The following is an 18,558-nucleotide window of genomic DNA, read 5'->3' as shown; positions in this document are numbered from 1 at the left end:
ACTGAATTGTTATAGCTGTGTGTATGTGTGTGCGATAGATAATGTGTGACATGTGTGATGACCTTTATGGGTAGGAGTTATCATCTGACTTTTGTGTTGGTCAAATCAATAGCTATTGACTGGTTATTTCACCCAGAGGCAAATTATGTAGCTCACATGTAGGTCACTGCTTTTCCTGTACAGATTTGGAGATCTGGACAGAAGTACACATACAATTCAGTTTTACCCTTTAAAATAAAATATAAAATACCTTGACTAGTAAGAGCAAAAACACCAGGAGGCCAGGCAAAATAACAGTACAAAGCTTATCAAAAATTTAATGGGGGCAAAAAGCACATCACAAACATATCAAACCCTTCCCTATGACAAACGATGAAACAACAATAGAAAAAAACCCACAAGCCCTTCTCAAGTACATTTTTTATACAACCCACCTAGTTTTATTCAGAACATGTGGTGTGGTGTTGCAAGAGTGCCATCACAAACAATAGACGGTTTAAATGAAACAAACACAGACAGGAGCATATGGGGAGGATCTGTCAGCTACCAGGCATGCTGACAGCACACAAATTACCCAGAAGTAATGAAGTAAACATAATTATGGAGCTGTGAAATGATTTTCAACTAACCGCAGATGCTAATAACAGGTACTCCTCTTGTCAAACAGAATGCTGATTGGTACATGCACCAAATGAACGAACATGTACAGTAAGGAACGTTAAGTGGATTTTGATTTTTTTTTTCAGCAAAGTGCATTTTTAAAGTGAACAAATTTTGAGAAACAGGATTTTTTTTGACACAGCATAAAACTATGGCCGTTAATGTAAAAAAAGTCTGTGAGCATTTCCTGTGTCTGTGTCATCGTCATGGATAAAACGGTGTGTTGAGCAAGTTATTGCTTTCAAAAGAGTCAAATAGGTAGTGCTGTAAAACACCTCCCCTTCTATATGTAGTGCATGACTTAGTGTTCTGAGGAAGAGTAACCCACTCATCGCCTCAGGTGTATGGCAAGGGGTGGATGGCACAACGCACTCACACCCACAGTATATATAAAAAGTATGGCACATGGTCACGTAGCTAACCACAGACAGACTTAGTCATAACAATGCTAAAGCTTGAAGTGCACACACAGTGCAGCTGTGGGATTTCTGTGATGATCAAAACCACACTGATGTGATTAAGGAGATGAGTTCATCTGTGACGTGTGATTTTGGTAAGCAAAATGTTTCAAACCCCCCCCCCAGGGACAGTTAACACATTATAGGCTGGTGATCCTGTTCTCAGCAACAAAATCCTTCATTTTTCATTTCAATACATTTTCATCGGTATTACAAAAATGATATTCTTATCCCTGATTCTGGATTGGCTGAGGTGCTGAAGCCTCTTTGTTTGTACAGAGACTGATGGGGTCAGCCCTCTTGGGGGTTGTAATGTTTAACCATAACCATGCTATTGTCCCAACAACAACAACAACAACCCAACAACATCCGCTGGTTTGTGTAGAAATACAACTCAAGAGTAATCTATGTTACACCAAAACATGCACTACATAAACAAAAAAAAAACACTACCTAAAATTCAATAATGTGTATCCTTCCAACAGGAACTATGTCTTACAGGCACATGGACACAAAGTGCCCTGGATCTGGCTGGCAGGCTGAGTCTCTCTAACAGTACTGGAAAAAGTCACTGAGGAGGGTGGGAAAGTGGGAAAGTGCATCTGTAACGTGGATGGGTGTTTGAGTCCATAACGGTCTCACAAAATACCTAGAAAAGTCTACAAAAACGGCACTGAGTGTGAGTGGGTGGGTGGGGGCGATGAGTCCAAACACAACCACATCCATGGTCACAAGTGTTTCATATCAAGCAGATGAGAAAACAGAGCAAAATTCATCCACATATTCTTACAATTTTACGAAAATACAATAAGGTTGCTTCATCTCGATCAACTGCAGCAAGAAATTACCATTTTCTTTTTGAAGGTGCACATTCATTGGGAACAACATGTTTCATGTAAAGCATGCATTTTTGTTTTATGAGATCAAAAGAGAAGGACCATAACCAATTACCATTTGCATAGTAGTGGTTGCAAACATTCCATCTTTTATTTAACAAATAACACTGATAAACTCATTCCACTATCTGGTACATAGCCAGCACTGACCTTGTTTGATTGTCTTATATGCACTTGAAAGGTAACCTAACTTACAGTGAAACTGCGGATAGCATGCTGGATTGAACTATGATCTAATGTGAATAACGGTAAATGTGTCTTGTGAATGAATCTGTGATTTTGATGGACGGATGAACCACTTTTGAGAAAAGACGGACAGAGATGGCAAATTCTACTTGTGTCCTTTTATGCTTTTGGCAACAAATGGGTTGCGGAAAAAAAACAATTCCCGAAACAACAGCATTGATATCTTGCATGGCAGGCGTCACTTGGCTTCGGTTGACATTTTGCACATCATGAGGATCTGCTTCAGGGCCTTCTGCACATCTTCATCCATTTGACCCTGCAAAGGACACAGGACTTGAGCGAAATGCTAGCAGCCACTCTCCAAAGCTAATCAGATGTGCCTGCAGCATTCCAGCCCATCTCTGATAACCTGTCTTATCTACTGCCACAGCACTGGGCTATGGTAATTAACAGGGTGACATTTATGGTGAATTTCATTCCACCGATATGATCACAGACCTGGACAGCATAGAGGAGATGCATCCTGTAGACGGACACAATCTCATGGTGTTGCTTCTTAGATTCCTATTGTGGGGTGGGGGTGGGGTGGGGGTTGGGGGGATAAAGAGCGGCACAGGGAGAGATGAAAAAGAGCAGTTTTAGAGAGGCAGTGAGAAGAACAACTCTGAAACACTTGCTAGTTCTATTAAACCACACCCAAGTCCACAATCTTTAACAGAAATGTCATGGGTCACCTCTTCAGAATTCCAACTACTTCTCACACAGAGTTATAAACTGAAAGCTGAAAAGCTGTAATAATACACAGGTCCTCTTGAATCAACAACAACACACACACACACACACACACACAAACCCACACTCATTCAGCTGGTGGAGCCCACCCTTAGCCGTGTGAGGGACTCACCGTGAGCTGGTGCTGGAGCTGCTTGATCTGCTGCTGTAGGGCCTCCAGCTGCTGGCTCTGCTGCTGCCTCTTGGGGGCGCTGCTGCCACTGTAGGACAGCTGGGACAGGCTGTTCAGGGCCTCCTTCAGCTTCGCAACCTCTTTCGACAAATCGTCAATCTGGAGTAGAGGGTGAAGGGGGAAATAACAAAGGCGTGTGGGAATATATCTTTTAAGTTGGGTATAGTATTAGTAACTCAGGTAGGGAGACCTGGTGCTCCACCAATATTACTGTCAGGCGGGGATCACATTAGCCAGCGGCAGGTTTCCTATTGTTCTCTCTGGTTCGGCAGCGGAACGGTGGCAAGGCTGGGTAATGCTAGCGTTGAACAAGCTGAGCATTGCACTTGGTTCAACTTTCAAAGCGCAACGCAAGCTTATTCAATTGACAAACCGTTTCTGTTGCTTAGGAACGAGATAAAACTTATTATGGTGTGAGCGTTGCGTTACGTTTGCTGCTGCCGCTGGCTGATGTGATCCTCGCCTAAATCGTTTTACTAAAAGATTAATAAAATAGACACCTTCAGCACATTCACTGAGGTCACTTTAGAAGAATAGAGGATAATAAAAACATGTATTTTGGTAGTATTTCTTCAGGAGTTAAAATTCAAATCTATTTCTGAAAGTTGATGTCAATTATGGAAGTCTAGTATACTAATAGTCCAGTGGGCTTGACCTTAAGGAATGGGACAGATAGCAAACCTTCTTGTTCTTCTCCCTCTCCGACGCCACATGGTTCTCCACCTGCTTCTTCAGGTGTGCGATGAGATCCTGGGCCTCGCGGTGCTTGGCCCCCAGCGCGTTGTTCTCCTGCAGCCTGCCGGCGGCAGTCTCCTCCAGGGCCCGCTTCTCGGCATGGCCATCCCTGGCCTCCTGCCAGGCTGCGGCCACCTCCAGGGCCATCTCGTCCTGCTTACGCAGCGCATCCTGCAGCAGGCGGGTGACGCGCCGGCCTCCAGGCCTCAAAGAGGTGCGTGGGTCAGCTGGGACTGGCGGCCGCCGGCGCGGCGCTCCTGCTCCACCGCGAGCCGGTTCTGCAGCGCGTCCACCTGCAGGCTCTTCTGGCCGAGCTGCTGCTCGAGCGCCGCCGCCCGGGCCTCCAGGTCCTTGATGGCGCTGCCCAGGGAGGACACCACCTGCGTGTGGTCAGCCAGCGACACCGTGGCCTGGGCCTGGGCCTCCATCTCCTCTCTTAGCTGAGCGATCTCTTTGAGCGCCTTGGCGTGCTTCGCTTCGCTCTCCTCCACCTTACGGACGGCGGCTTGCAGCTCCTGCGTCTCCTTGACGGAGCCGGTCGGGGAGTCGCCCTTCCCCCCCGCCGGCTCGGGCGACTGGCTGGTCTTGAGCTGGCTGCGTGCGGCGCTCAGCTCGCTCTTGGTCTCGCTGTAGGACTTGGAAAGCTCGCGCAGGCGCCTCTGCAGCCCCTCGATCACCTCGCCCGTCTCCGCCTTCATGGCCTCGAAGTCCTTGGCGGCGGCCTCGACCGGCACCATGCCCTTGATCGCCACCTGCAGGATCCTCACCTCCTCCTGCGCCTGCTTGCACTTCTCGGCCAGCTGCGCCTTCTCCCGCTTGAGCGCCTCCTGCTGGACGCCGTGGCTCTCGCGCTCGTGCGCCTCCTGATTGGCGGCGATCTCCAGACGGCACTCCAGCTCTTGGATGCGGCCGGCGTCCCGCTCGCCTTGCTTCTCAGCGCCGGCCAGCTTGGCCCTCAGCTCCTGCACCTCCTGCTCTAGGCAGCCTTTCAGCTTCTGCACCTTCTGCATGACCGCGTCGTCCACCTCGGTCCCAGGTCGACCCGCACCTCCACCGCCACCACCCTGGAGCACCTCGGCCCGGAGCGTCTGCACCTCCTGGGTGGCCCGCAGGTACCTCTCCTGGGTGGCGGCCAGCTTGGCCTGAAGCTCCGCCACGCTCTCCAGCATGGCCATCTCGCCCAGCGGCACAGGGCTCAGGCGGGCCTGCAGCGAGCGGTTCTCCTGCTGGCTCTCCTGAAGTTTGGACTGGACGCTGTGCAGCGTCTCCCTGAGGAGCAGGATCTCATCCCCGCCACCGCCGCCACTCGGGTCCTCCTCGACGGCAGACGCGTCTTCGGCCTCCGAGAGCGACGGGTGCTCAAAGTCGGCCCGCGTGGAGTGGTAGGAGGCGTTGGAATCGATGCTGTTGGGCCGCGAGTCCTCGTCCTCTCCTTGTGGCGCTGGCCGTTTCTAGGAGACAAAGAGACGAAGCAAGAGAAAGAGCGAGAAAGAAGAATGAGAGCTGAGAACAGAACAATGTGAGAAGAGTGACCATTTTGTCAACTGTCTGAAAAAAAAAACTAAAATGTGACTTTAAACCAACTGCAAACTGAATAAATAATTCTTAATTAACATTGTGAGAGAAAACAACAAACAAACTCACACACTAAAACACGCATATTTTCCATAACTTTCAGGCTTTTGCCATTAATTCAACAGAAAGATAAACAGAAACACTGAGCTAAAGATACGTTTTTCCCAGACTCTAAGCCTTTTGAACTCGCCAGCAGAGAGAGCACTCTGCCATTAGTCCTGCAAACATGAAGGACCTAATTTACGGTTTCACTGTGAAAACAAACTGATAATCCTCATTACTTATTTAAATCCTTTTTGAATGTGGATGCAGACACTCGGGTGCATATACGAATGCTAATGAACAGACAGAATAAACAGATTCTTTCAGTCACACATATAATTTCCTGAAGTGCATCTCAGCTTTGGATCTGGCAGCTTATACAGTAGCAATGCCACCTTCATATCTAAAATTCTTAAGGATAAGCATATTTGGACCATTAGGATACTTCTCGACATGTGTTGTATCATTCTAATAATAGTTCCATAACTAGGTAGAGAAACTAGGCTACAGGATTTCCAAGTTGGCACAGTTGTTATGCATAAGTAATAACAAATAATAGTAATGAGAAGAGGAAATAAAATTTCAAAACATTTATGTTTGTAGGGCAGTGGCCCAGTGGTTAGCACTCTGGACTTGTAACCGGAAGGTTGCCGGTTCGAGCCCCGACCAGTGGGCCGCGGCTGAAGTGCCCTTGATCAAGGCACCTAACCCCTCACTGCTCCCCAAGCGCCGCCGTTGTAGCAGGCAGCTCACTGCGCCGGGATTAGTGTGTGCTTCACCTCACTGTGTGTACACTGTGTGCTGTTTGTGTTTCACTAATTCACATTTCACACTAATTCACTAATTGCAGAGACCAAATTTCCCTCACGGGATCAAAAAAGTATTTATACTTAGTAGGGCAATATATTTGTATACGTTGCATGTTTTCATCTTTTAACAACCATAGCATTGAGATAATCTTTGAAATACTTTGAACTATTAGGTGTGTGCTGTACATGTTTTCTGTAAAGATATGCTAAACACAAAGCTGTTCTTCATGTGTTAAATATCATCTATGGAAATTATTTATGGAAACGTGAGCCTTGCATTTTCCCCCTCATATTGGACTTAATACACTGTTTTTTATTCTGGAATGGCAAACAAAATTGGACTTGAATTGAAGGGCAAATCTTTTTGATGTTTGAGGGTCAGGAGATGACAACCCAGAGGAGATCGCTTTTTTTAAACACATCAATATGACCAAAGTTATGTCATTAAGAATTTATGATCAGAATTAATATATCACCAGTGAGAGAGATTCAGATCAGTGGACACTGGTGTCGCACCAGGACCAGGCGATCATCTCACAGTAGAGCCTTCCCTTGGGTTCTGACATTCTGGAACTCACCTTGATGATCTGCGAGAGCTGCTGGTTCTCCAGCGAGAGCGCGGCCACCTTGGCCTGCAGCGTGGCGACCAGGGCCACATCAGCATTCCCCCTGTGCTCTGCCTGCACAACAAAACCAACAGCCCAGCATGACCACCATGGCAGACGGCACATCCCTGGCCCTTTGTGCTGCCGCCCAAACAAGAGAGAAGACAAAAGCCCTCCGTTGCCGTCATGGCTCAGGAAGCCGCTGAGCCTGCGGTGTGTGTGCCGTTTGGTGTGTGTGTGTGTGTGCTGTGGTGGTGCCGTTTTGTGTGTGTGTGCTCCCGCTCAGGTCTGAGCCAAATTGAGTGCCAGACTGCGGCAGTGGCATCACACACACACACACACACACACGCACATACAGTACACTACAGATCCGCTACACTGCTTCTATGTCTGAAGGACTTTGAGAAAATCACCTGCCGTGACCTCAGACATTGTATTTAATCAAGCAAACAGGAAGTCTTTTTTCTGAGTTAGTAACTTGCATAAGACTTTCAGAAACACATGCAAATGAATCATGCTGGAGTTCAGGGCTGTTCATTTAGTGCACTTTAATTGCCTGTCAGCTTTGAATTGGAGTGTGCCTTGTGGCAGTGGAGGTAGTGTGTGTGTGTGTGTGTGTGTGTGTTTGCGTGTGTGACAGAGTTGGAGAGTTAAAGTATATTTGAGAGTGAGACAGAGAGAGAGAGAGAGAAAGAGAAAGAGAGATTGAGGTCTGCCTTTCCCTGAAGGCTAACCTTTACCTGAACAGGTCCAATAAAAAAAAAAAAAAAACTACAGCTGGTGAAATGGCTTCCAGAGAGTACAAGTGGTTGTGGATCAAAGTCTGGACCACATCAGAGAATATTAAAGGGACTGTAGTAAACACACACACACCACACTAGCCTTGGGCTCAGTCTGCTCCACAATCTGCTTCAGATCTTCAATGGTCTCCAGCAGCATGCTCTTCTCCTCCTGGAGTTTCTCAATCTCCTCTTTCAGCGCCATGCTACGGATCTCATCCTCCTGTACACACACCGCATGCAGACACACACAATTTTTGCATGCTCACTCAAACATAACACACATACAGTATGCACACACACACACACACACGCATACACACAGCCATGTTGACATTTGCACACACCAGACCCAAGCTGTTATCTGTAATTGAGTCATTCCACATAATGTCAGACTGTTAGGCGTTAGGTTGTTGTTAACTCCACAAATGCGTGTTAGATGGACCCCAAACACAGGCCGGCACTGGACTGTCTCGGGGGCTGTTTCTGGTGCTCTGGTTCTCACCTTGTAATTAAACCTCTTCGGTGTGTCACTCTTGGCGGAGGACGGCGTTCCCGTCGGGGTCAGGTAGGGAGGGGAAACGATGCCTGCCAACTGAGAGCCGTAAAAGTTATTCAGCGCACGCGTGAGTCAGGGAGTGTTTACACTGCGGGCGCAGGAGAGGGGGAAATACCTGGGATGGCTTTAGATGATCACAAACACACAAACAAAGCCTAACGTGCCATGGGCCTTGACTGTAAAACCCCAAAAAAGACTGGCATTTTTCGGAAAGATCTGAGTCACAAAGAGAAACTCGACCAAAATGGTAGAGCTCATTGGCTCCTTCATAGATCCTCTGCCAAGAAGGCTATGGTTTAACCCATGACGCTTTGTTGCTTTGTTTGTCTGGTTATTTGACTGACACTCATGGGTGACAAGTTGGTTTTGAATTCTAACATGATGGTGGAGAAATTGTTAATTAGCTGATTCTGTATTACCAAAACTGGACTTTGTTCATCTTTGCAATAAAGGACGTATCCGCCAAGTTCATGACCAAGGACTTGCAGTTGGTCACTTTTTCGTAACCGATGTACTACGACAGTTTGTTGCTGTAAAGTGTTTAAATAAATCTCAAATTGCTTTTGTCATATATGTGTAGTTAACTACAAAAACAAATATACATTTTGGACAACAAAAGAAAAAGAGTAAATTGGTATTTTTATTTTACTATTGCTTCTGAGTCTGACCAACTGATCTCTAAAGAGCTCTAAAGAGGATATGTGCAGGCTACAGTCAATCGCACCCATCACACTTGGGAAAGAGAACAGTTCCGTAGCATATATAGGTCTAGAATATGCATAATAAACTATAGACTATACCTGAGATCACTTAAAAAGCCTCTTTGACTAAAAAGACTAGGGACATGGCTGGGGAACACAACAAAGGAAGTCAACACCTTACAGCATCCTATACTTGCTCAGATGTTCACCATCACTGGCAAAATAACAATGCATTGTAGGCTATGTTCAAAAGTAAGAGGCTTTGGATACATCTGGCCCTCAATAAAATCTTTCATAGAAAACATTGTTGAGAAAAGATTTTGATGATTTTTGCCATCTTTACACATCCTTGCCTGGATGAGTGAGCCTGACATAATCCATGCGCCAATATTTTCCAAGATTGTAGGCAAAGGGCAGTGTTTATAAAGAGCAACATTGAGCTAAACACAAACATAACCTGTTCAGAGCAGCTTTGAGACGCAGCATAAGTTATACCCTATGTCACAAAGTTACTCCTGAAGTTACCTAGATAAGCTAGTAACCTCACTCACCAACCTCACAACCTTCAGGATTTCGCTAAACGTAGGCCTGAAACCTCATTGGGCATCTGCATGAATTTAGTTTCACTTTCCAAAGCAGAATGGGTTCTTCTTTGACCCATTACTACACCTTTCGGACACGTTTCATGAAAATCAGACCAGTGTTTTTTGAAATACTGCTAAAAAAAACAACCAACCAACAAACAGATATGGTTTAAAGCACAACAGCAAAAAAGAAAACATACATATATTTCAATCTATTACATCATCTTAGCTCCAAAAGAGAGTTGATGAAAGAGGCTAAATATGACACATCCAGCAGCCGAACCACACAGTCAACTGACAGACAGACACACAGACATAAGGAAAGGGGCAGGCAGACAGGGGGTGGGTTTTTACCTGTGTCGGACTAATAGGAGGTGGAGGCGCTTTTCGTTTTTTAGGGGTTGAGTTCCTGTCATCATTTACCCAAGCAGCCATATCATGCTGAAGGGGAGTGAGAGGTAAAGAGAGGGAGAGAGGGAGGGAGGGAGGGAGGGAGGTGGGGGAAAAAGACAGAAGGAGCAAAGGGATAGAGAAAGAGGAGAGAAAAGAGCCAGAAGTGTGTTTTTTTAGTTGTGTTAGTAAAGAGAGGTGGGGTTTTGATCTACAGAGGATGCTGAAGTCAAATTAGGTCATCACATGCTCATCTACAGAGGATGCTGAAGTCAAATTAGGTCATCACATGCTCATCGTGCTTTCATTTGAAGTGTATCACATGAGTCTCGTTGAGAAGAAAAGGAGTTTTCACACAATTTGTTCAAATACCTCCAGTGCAACAAGAGGTTCAGGCACAAATAGAGATGGCAGCTACAGTATTGGCTGTAAATGCACACTTAAGCCTGCGCTCTGTGGCAATCTTTCTGAATTCTGAGCAGCAGAGTCTGGATAACCTGAGTGGCTATTTCAAAGTGGAAGGAGACAAATGCCTACCTGTGGAGTTTTTTGTGGAGTCTTATTATCTGCAAGGACAAAAGAGAATGTTGCTTCTCAATAACATGTATAACCATTTCCACAAAACAAAAGACTTTGATGTGAGACTTAATCACCAGAAGATGGCAATGTTTGCCTGGGGAGGAAGCAACAGGCTGCATTGGTGTCATATCATTTTTCACCACTAGGTGAAAAAGGGGAACATGTATTTATGAGATTGGGTAACAAACCCATTTCACAGTCTGAAGGAAAACCTACCTTTGGTGCAGACAATATTACATAAAATATAAACCAGTGTAATTCAGTCCAAAGTCCAACATTAATATTTACACTTTCTAAGGGCCGTGTTGAGAGGTACAAAACCTCATCATACCTGAGTCGGCTTGCTGTCTCTGGAGAACCGAGTTGAGAACATTCCGGACTTCGGCGCTGCCAGAGAGCTTGGCATAGTGCAGCACGTCGCAGCCCAGGGAGTCTGCGGCCCTGAGGTCGGCTCCACACTGCACCAGGACCTGTACCGCTGCAACGCAGCGGCCCTCACAGGCCAGCATCACGGCCGTCCTGGGGGGGGGGGGGGGGGGGTCAGGCACCAGTTAGACAGAGATGCAGTGCCAGTGACTATGGCTTGACCAGTCCAAGCAACATCAAAGTGAGCGCAAAGGCTCTGGGTATCAGGGGACGATGGCTAATGAAGCTCAAGGGATAACTAACATGTTGTCCTTTTGATGTGGTCTGGTGTTAGTCAGACCACAATTAGGGTTGAATATTTTGTGTGTTTAAATGTGGACACATGATGTGTACCTGCAGCACACTCAAAAATGCTAAAATAACAAAAATGTTCAACAAGAACAAAATATGTTAAAAAGTGTGGGCAAGCGTTTCAAACTTGCATTGGGGAGCTGAGAGCGTACCTGCCGTTCTTGTCACGAGCGTTGACATCGGCCCCCCACTTCAGCAGGGTGCTGCACACGTCAGCATGTGAATGCCTGGCTGACAACAGCAAGGGTGTGAAGCCCTCCTGGAAATATAGCACAACACCCACACACAAACAAACAAACAAACAAACAAAACACACACACACACACACACACACACACACACACACACACACACACACACACACACACACACACACAGTGTCATCATGACAAAACCAAAAGAAGTTTGTCCATTTCCTCTTTTTGTTCTGAGAAAGTCTTATCTCTATACTTTGCAAATCAGTGTTCAAACATAGCGTTTGCATCATTGTGCTGCTGGTTGTTGTGGGTATTCCCCGCTGTATTGCATCATTGATCCAAAGCTCTTTTACTTGTCAGACTATTTAACTTTCTATTGTGGAACAGCTGTATAATTACACAAGCCATACTCGGAGCGGTCAGACATAATTAGTAGATGCCTTTTCGTGTCAGACTCCATTTATGGGGAGAGGGAGCTTGTCAAAAGACAACATCACTAGGTCAGCGAAGGGATGCAACAATGCCTGCACTCTAATTAACGCTGGGAAAGGCCTGACACTGTGGTCTGCATTTCACAGACAGACACACAAAAGGGGGTTGCTTTAAAAAGCCTTTGGCTAGCGATCCCGTCTTTCCATGGTGCTCTGACAGAATTGGATCTCATCTCCTATCTGCTGTCCTACCCCACACACACACACACACACACACACACACACACAAAGGTCACTGGGTGCTAGCTAATTATCCAGGTCCAAGAAATTGACACAGCATCAAAATCAGATTTAAGAGCTTTGACATAACTCAAACCATAACCTGTGCACTCCTCTTCTCCCAACGCTGTAGCCTGGGCCATGACTCAAGGCAGCAATTAGGGGCTTTTTCACACCTCCTTCCTTCCTTCCTTCCTTTCTGTGTACGTCAATTATGCCTTAAAAAAAGAGACCCCTGTCTAGGGGTCGATGTTCATATGCGTCACTGCTGAAGCCCGTCATCAAGACAGTCAAGTGCACAGACTTATACAACCACAAATTCCACTGACCACTTATAAACCGAGCACATACTGCATTCTACAGCTGGCCTTTTCTATGACACATTTTTAAATGCTGACCACCCCCACCAGCACCAGCACCTTTGACAACATGGTGCGGATTGTATCGGTGCACTGTGAGTAGAGCCAGCGCCGGCTGAGGTGGATTTATCTAGCCCACTTGGCGTCATAAGTGAGTTGTGTGACCTGTGCGCTTAAGTGCCTGCTAACGGTAGTATCAGTAATTTAGCGTGCGACCGGGAGAAAAAAAACCTCGGCGAGGTGACACATTCTTTGTGCGTCCACATGGTTTCACAACACACTCTCAACACATACTGGCGGTGGTAAATAGGACGATAGGCATGCACCCAACGTCTTTTCCATCAAACTTTGCATACAAACAAAACAGGACGTGACTGGTCACTCTACACCAGCCTACCACCAAGAATTTTCCAATGTAATGGAATAAACAGACAAACCATAAACAAATGAATAAGAGAGCAGTGAAAAGAGAAAGAAGAGCACAGAGACTATATGGAGTAAAGGCCTATTCACACCAAGAACGATAACAATAACTATAAATAAATATCGTTCTCGTTAATATGAATGACAACGTTCACACATAAACTATAACGATAACGACATGAAGAACGATATCGTTGGGGATCACTTTCAGAGCGATTTTCAGAATGATAAAAAATGAATAGCCAATCAGAACCCATAGAATTTTAACCGTCACATTCATTAACACAAGGAGAGACTTTGTTTATCGTTGTTCAGTGTAAACGCTTTTATCGTTATGGTTATAGTTATCATTCTTGGTGTGAATAGGCCTTAACACCACACCTGCATGTGTGTGGCCTCATGTACAGAGGCCATGCAGGCGGAGAATCTAGGGCCAGGGTGACTAATTTAACAATCTTACTTTAGACATCTGGAACATTAGCAGTGGGTAGGAGGTGCCAGGGAATTTTATGGTTACTGTTTAAACCAACAGAGCGGGAGGGTGAGTGAGTGCTTGGACAAGTTATTTTCAGAGGCCTGGAACTGTGTGTGTGTGTGTGACACTGTAGGGCACGTTCTCAATTTTCAACCACTCCACTGACCTTGCTCAACTGTTTTTTTTTTTTCATTTGCAGTGGACCATACTCTGTTTGACTAGTGAAATAAGAGGCCTCTAACTACATGGCCCTACAACAGAGGTTCTCCTTAAGCATGATCCAACAGTAATGTTTAAATATTCTATACATAACTTTGACCAGCACCATTCAGGTGCCTCAGTTCATTTTAAACTGGACAGCTTCCAAATAAAAGATCCAACCACAGAAATGAGTTTCTGAACTATACTGTACACAGTTTTGAAGACCACCGCTTTTTCAAAGAGACAGCTATAGCCAAGTCCATTGCAGGGCCAATCTCTTTTAGGTCAAGCCAAGAGATTGAAACTTGGAATAGACTGTGCTCCCTTGTTTGAAAGCTGGCTAACTTTGCTACACAAGTCATTTTGTTTGAGATCATGATTTATGAAAGCAATAAATTGAATGTTTTAGGTATTTGGTTTTATTATATGTCAAGATTAATTTGCAAGTAATGAATGTGAGATTGCAGAGTTGGATCAGAACGTTTGGAGCTTTAAAGAGGTCAGCTAATACACGTTTACATTAGTATGCGAAGGAGAACACATGGCAACTGATAACTGTACTGTAAACATTCAGTTCACTGACCATGGGGATTTTATAACGAGCCAGTCTCTTCTAACATACATTTATTTCAAGATGCAGGCATATAGGCATATAACAAGTGGGCATACCAGACAACCCTTGAAGAATAAGTTCCAGATGCACTCTCACTCTCAGATCCTGGAGCAGCCCAGCGGCTTCAGAGCGAGGCTTTTTGGACTGTCCACTGCTCACCCCCTTAATATGGCCGCCAAGAACTTCCCACAATGAGATGCAGAGAACCGCGTCGGCCTGGCAGGGCAGCCGGCACTTATCAGTGCTAATGTCTGCTGCCAGTGCTGTTTGATCACCAGGTGCCTCCCCGCACACACAGAGCAAATGAAGATTAAGGGTCTCTTTTATCTTTTATCCGCAGAGAATCAAAGCGTCATTCTTCTTACGTCGCGTGTGCAGATCCCTGATGTCTGCTAGTAATGTGTGTGTGTGTGTGTGTGTGTATCTGTGTGTCTGTGTGTGTGTGTGTGTGTGTGTGTCTGGGGACTATTAGGGACATCGAGAATAGTCCTAGGGGAGGGGAAAATGGGGCGTTTGTCCGGGAGCAGCTCCTCGATCAGATGGGTGATGAGGCGGGCTGAAGGAAAAGGCATGGTAGCCTTTACACAGGCCTCGAGAGGGCCAATTTATAGAGCAATGTTGCCCGATGCCTGTGATCCATGAACCATGCTTCTATTGCCATGGTGCCATAAGAGGCCTTCACATCCTTTACACATTGAACATAGTGAGTGTGCTGAAATGTTCCGATCTTTACTACTGATTGAACTTGAAGCTCCTATTTACAGGGGTGGTTTTCTGCATGCACATCCCTAGACTCATGGCACTAAGAAATGTCTATATGTCTGAAAGTCCCCATCATCCTATGATTTCAATCTCTGTTCTATATTAAATATACAACTACACATTCATCATAAAAGATTTGTTGGAGAAAAAGTCATTGCATTAATTAAAGCACAAAGTATTGCCTCTTTGTATGAAATGTGTAATATAAATATTACATAAACTTGCCTTGCCTTTGTGAAATGTATGGCGGAAATACACATTACAAGTGATACAACATCATACTTGACTAGAAAACCTTGTCAAAGTGAGACATATGGGTTGCTCCTGTGGGAAAGACTTCATGTCACTATGCTGTGCTTCTTAGCAGTGACAGTCAGCATCTGCTGAGCAAAGTCTCAGACCCCTGACTGACTGACTCAGAGCTCTCATTTGTCTCTCATGTCTTTCAATTCCTTTTCCCCAGCCCACATTCTCTCTCTCCCTTTCAATGTCGTCCCTGCTCTAAGCGAGACCATCTGGGTATTATGTGGGTAGAGAAAGCCATTCTCCCTTCCTGCTCTCAGCCTCTCTCAGAGAAGAGCTCAGACGAGGGGAGCTAATTAGGAAGACCTCAAGCATACCAACGTTTCCACCAGACTTTGTTGGAGCTCACAAAAAGCCGACAACTGTGAATTCACTCCAAAATTACTCTCCTCCATAAAGATAAAAGATGAATCATATCAGAGTGGGGATGTAATATAATAGCAATGCAGCAGCCCAACAGATTCATCAACACAGCAGCACGAAAGATTCATCTTAACAAAGATAAAGAGAAAATTACCCCAAATGTAGAAGCTTCTACGTTACGAAAAAGAAAGAACAAGGAATTGGACGTGGTGAAATGGTGCAAGACACTGGTAGACAGAAGTATTTAAATATCAAAGGCCTATACAAATATGACAAAGTGCATATGCAATTAAAGTACAAAAACACTATGCAGAAAGGGGGTTATGTTTTGTCAAATTGCAGAGGGGAAGAAACTGTTTTTGAATTCCACCAGTCATTGCCTGATGCATAGACGGGGTTTGTGTATGCCCACTTGTGGCACTCAGAGAGTGAGGAGACGCTTAAAAGCCTCCGTACGGCCCCAAACAGCCGCAGGGCTGCCAAGGCTAATTGAAGTAAACAGGCGTGTTTCAACTGGGCGCGTTGTTGCCACCATCGAGGTCGCCTCTAGCAATCTTAACGAGAGCTTTAAAGCGCAAAGCCTCCAGGGAGACACAAAGAAAACATACACCATTAAAGCAGAGGGAGTGGAAGCAAAGCAAAACAAAGCAAAGCAGAACAGAATAATGATTGGCCCTTCACAGAGACCTCAAGTCTACCTAAGTGACTTTAATCACTGCAACCTCAACATACAGCCCTAGTTGGATATGCTGGTAAGGTGTGATGTTTAATGCACGTCACCGTTGGATACCAGAGCAGTTGGATACCAGAGCAGTTGGATACCAGAGCAGTTGGATACCAGAGCAGTTGGGTACCAGCTGTAGTGGACTTTTATGGCAACAGATAGAGACATCCGACTGAGAGAATTTTGTTATAAAAAATGAAGGCGCTAAAGGAGCTACCACAGCATGGAGCACTTACCGCATCCTTGAGGTTCACTAAACACTTGGTTTCACACAGGAGCTGAACCATCGCAACGGTTCCACACGCAGCTGGAGAAGGGAGACAAAGCAGAATAAAATAAAACAACCTAGAACCGAACAATACTCTAGTCTAGACCCGAGACCTAGAACCGAACAATACTCTAGTCTAGACCCGAGACCTAGAACCGAACATACTCTAGTCTAGACCCGAGACCTAGAACCGAGCAATACTCTAGTCTAGAACCGAGACCTAGAACCTAGACTCTAGTCTAGAACCGAGACCTAGAACCGAACAATAATCTAGTCCAGACCCGAGACCTGGAACCGAACAATACTCTAGTCCAGACCCGAGACCTAGAACCGAACAATACTCTAGTCCAGACCCGAGACCTAGAACAATCAGCCCAGAAAATGACTCTGCAGCATCACCCTCAAGTCCCAAAATACTACTCAACAGCATTCATTCTCAATCAGCACAGATGGGGGAAAGAGCATACTCCCTGTTAGAGAGACTCCACTTCTGCTGATAATGAGGCCATCATTCATCATGTCATCATCCCAGCCTCCTTATGCCCTTTCATTCTAAACAGACCCTACTAGAATTGCTTTCAACTGACTAGAATCCTACCATCGCCTTCAAACTGAACTATTCTGATTGGGACCAGCGTGGTATTCTATAAGGTTAATCATAGTGGGAAGCCTATATGATTAGCTTTGACTGACCTTTGAATGTCACTGTATTCTCAAAAAAGAAGCCAAATGGGGAGGCTTTTTTTGCCTAATGACAACTTTTATGACTGCCCTAGGAGGCCTGGGGCAATTAAAACTATTAACTGTAGCTTAACTGGAAATAATTTGAAAAGTTGTTTGGGGACAAGGCTAACCTGAAATGAAGGTACATTCGATCACTTAACAACAAGGTACTGGTATACTGAATTCAGAACCTTCTAAAAAATAAACAGAGCAAACAAAAACATTGCATGATATCATAAAAGATTTTGATTTTTACATAAAACTGACACAATGCAATAATGTAAACATGAAAAGCCATCACAGCAAAATAGCAAGAATCATCCATTTATATGCAGAAACAAAATAGCCAGCTAGCTCAATCAAAAATGAAATAATAGCTAGAGTACTGAATAAATAAAATAATTGAATCATGAGACATATACGCAAACACATTAAGACTGAGCAAGCCAAGCTTTTTTTCTACCTGCGTGATGCAGAGCGGTCTTCCCTGAGCCATCAAGAGAATCCACCACACTCTTATTCTGAAAAAGGAAAGGAGGTGACAGGACAGTTATGATGCAGTTGCATACAATCTTTACTGACTTTCACCACCATTTTGGTTAGGTTAACTACATACAGCAGACCTATTCATTCCAATGTGACACCTATGTTTAGCATTAGCGATGGAACTTATTTAAGCAATATCACACGAGAGGGTGTGGGGTTGGTAAAAGGATATTGGGAAGGCCCATTTAAGTCAATGAAACTTCCTGCAGCATTCTGAAGAACCGTATGATAAAATAATATAACCCAATATAGGATAATAAAATAATCAAATAATACCTGTTAGATGTTAATGTCAAATCAATGCAAATAATTATGGGCATGTGTTCCATACATGGATAAAGCCAAGTCGTAGACAAAACCATAGTGAAAATGTCCACTAAAAGAGTTTCAGTGTATGGACAACCATCCCACAAGTTTAGCATTAACCTTCATTTAAAATGTCCAACACCTATCATACACCACCTCATTGTGTGGAGACATATACAATGAACATAGCACATCCTTTGTGTTCAAGCCTTTTGTTGGCACACAGCTAGTAGAAGTGATGTGTCCTAGCTTTTGAACAGCGTGTCAAACCAGTGTTCATGCGTGAATCGGCACAAGGCATTAATTTGAAGGCATGATCAGAGAGAATAGAAGGAGGATGTATTAA

General features: G+C 44.9%; 1 protein-coding gene across 1 annotated transcript in view; it reads right to left on the bottom strand.

Annotated features, from left to right (window-relative positions):
- Positions 1-1,238: 1,238 nt before the first annotated feature.
- Positions 1,239-18,558, bottom strand: part of rai14 (retinoic acid induced 14) — a 56,062-nt gene continuing 38,742 nt past the window's right edge. The window contains 14 exon segments of the mRNA XM_048258806.1: positions 1,239-2,516; positions 2,699-2,764; positions 3,105-3,263; positions 3,846-4,120; positions 4,123-5,350; positions 6,904-7,005; positions 7,804-7,932; positions 8,215-8,304; positions 9,908-9,994; positions 10,481-10,509; positions 10,854-11,041; positions 11,392-11,498; positions 16,606-16,676; positions 17,824-17,881. Coding sequence (XP_048114763.1) covers positions 2,439-2,516; positions 2,699-2,764; positions 3,105-3,263; positions 3,846-4,120; positions 4,123-5,350; positions 6,904-7,005; positions 7,804-7,932; positions 8,215-8,304; positions 9,908-9,994; positions 10,481-10,509; positions 10,854-11,041; positions 11,392-11,498; positions 16,606-16,676; positions 17,824-17,881 — 2,667 coding nt within the window. The 3' untranslated portion in view covers positions 1,239-2,438.

Source organism: Alosa alosa, chromosome 12 (genome assembly GCF_017589495.1).
Source record: "Alosa alosa isolate M-15738 ecotype Scorff River chromosome 12, AALO_Geno_1.1, whole genome shotgun sequence".
Classification (NCBI taxonomy): domain Eukaryota; kingdom Metazoa; phylum Chordata; class Actinopteri; order Clupeiformes; family Clupeidae; genus Alosa; species Alosa alosa.
Note: the sequence above shows the minus strand (reverse complement) of the source record. Positions and strands in the feature narration are given on the sequence as shown.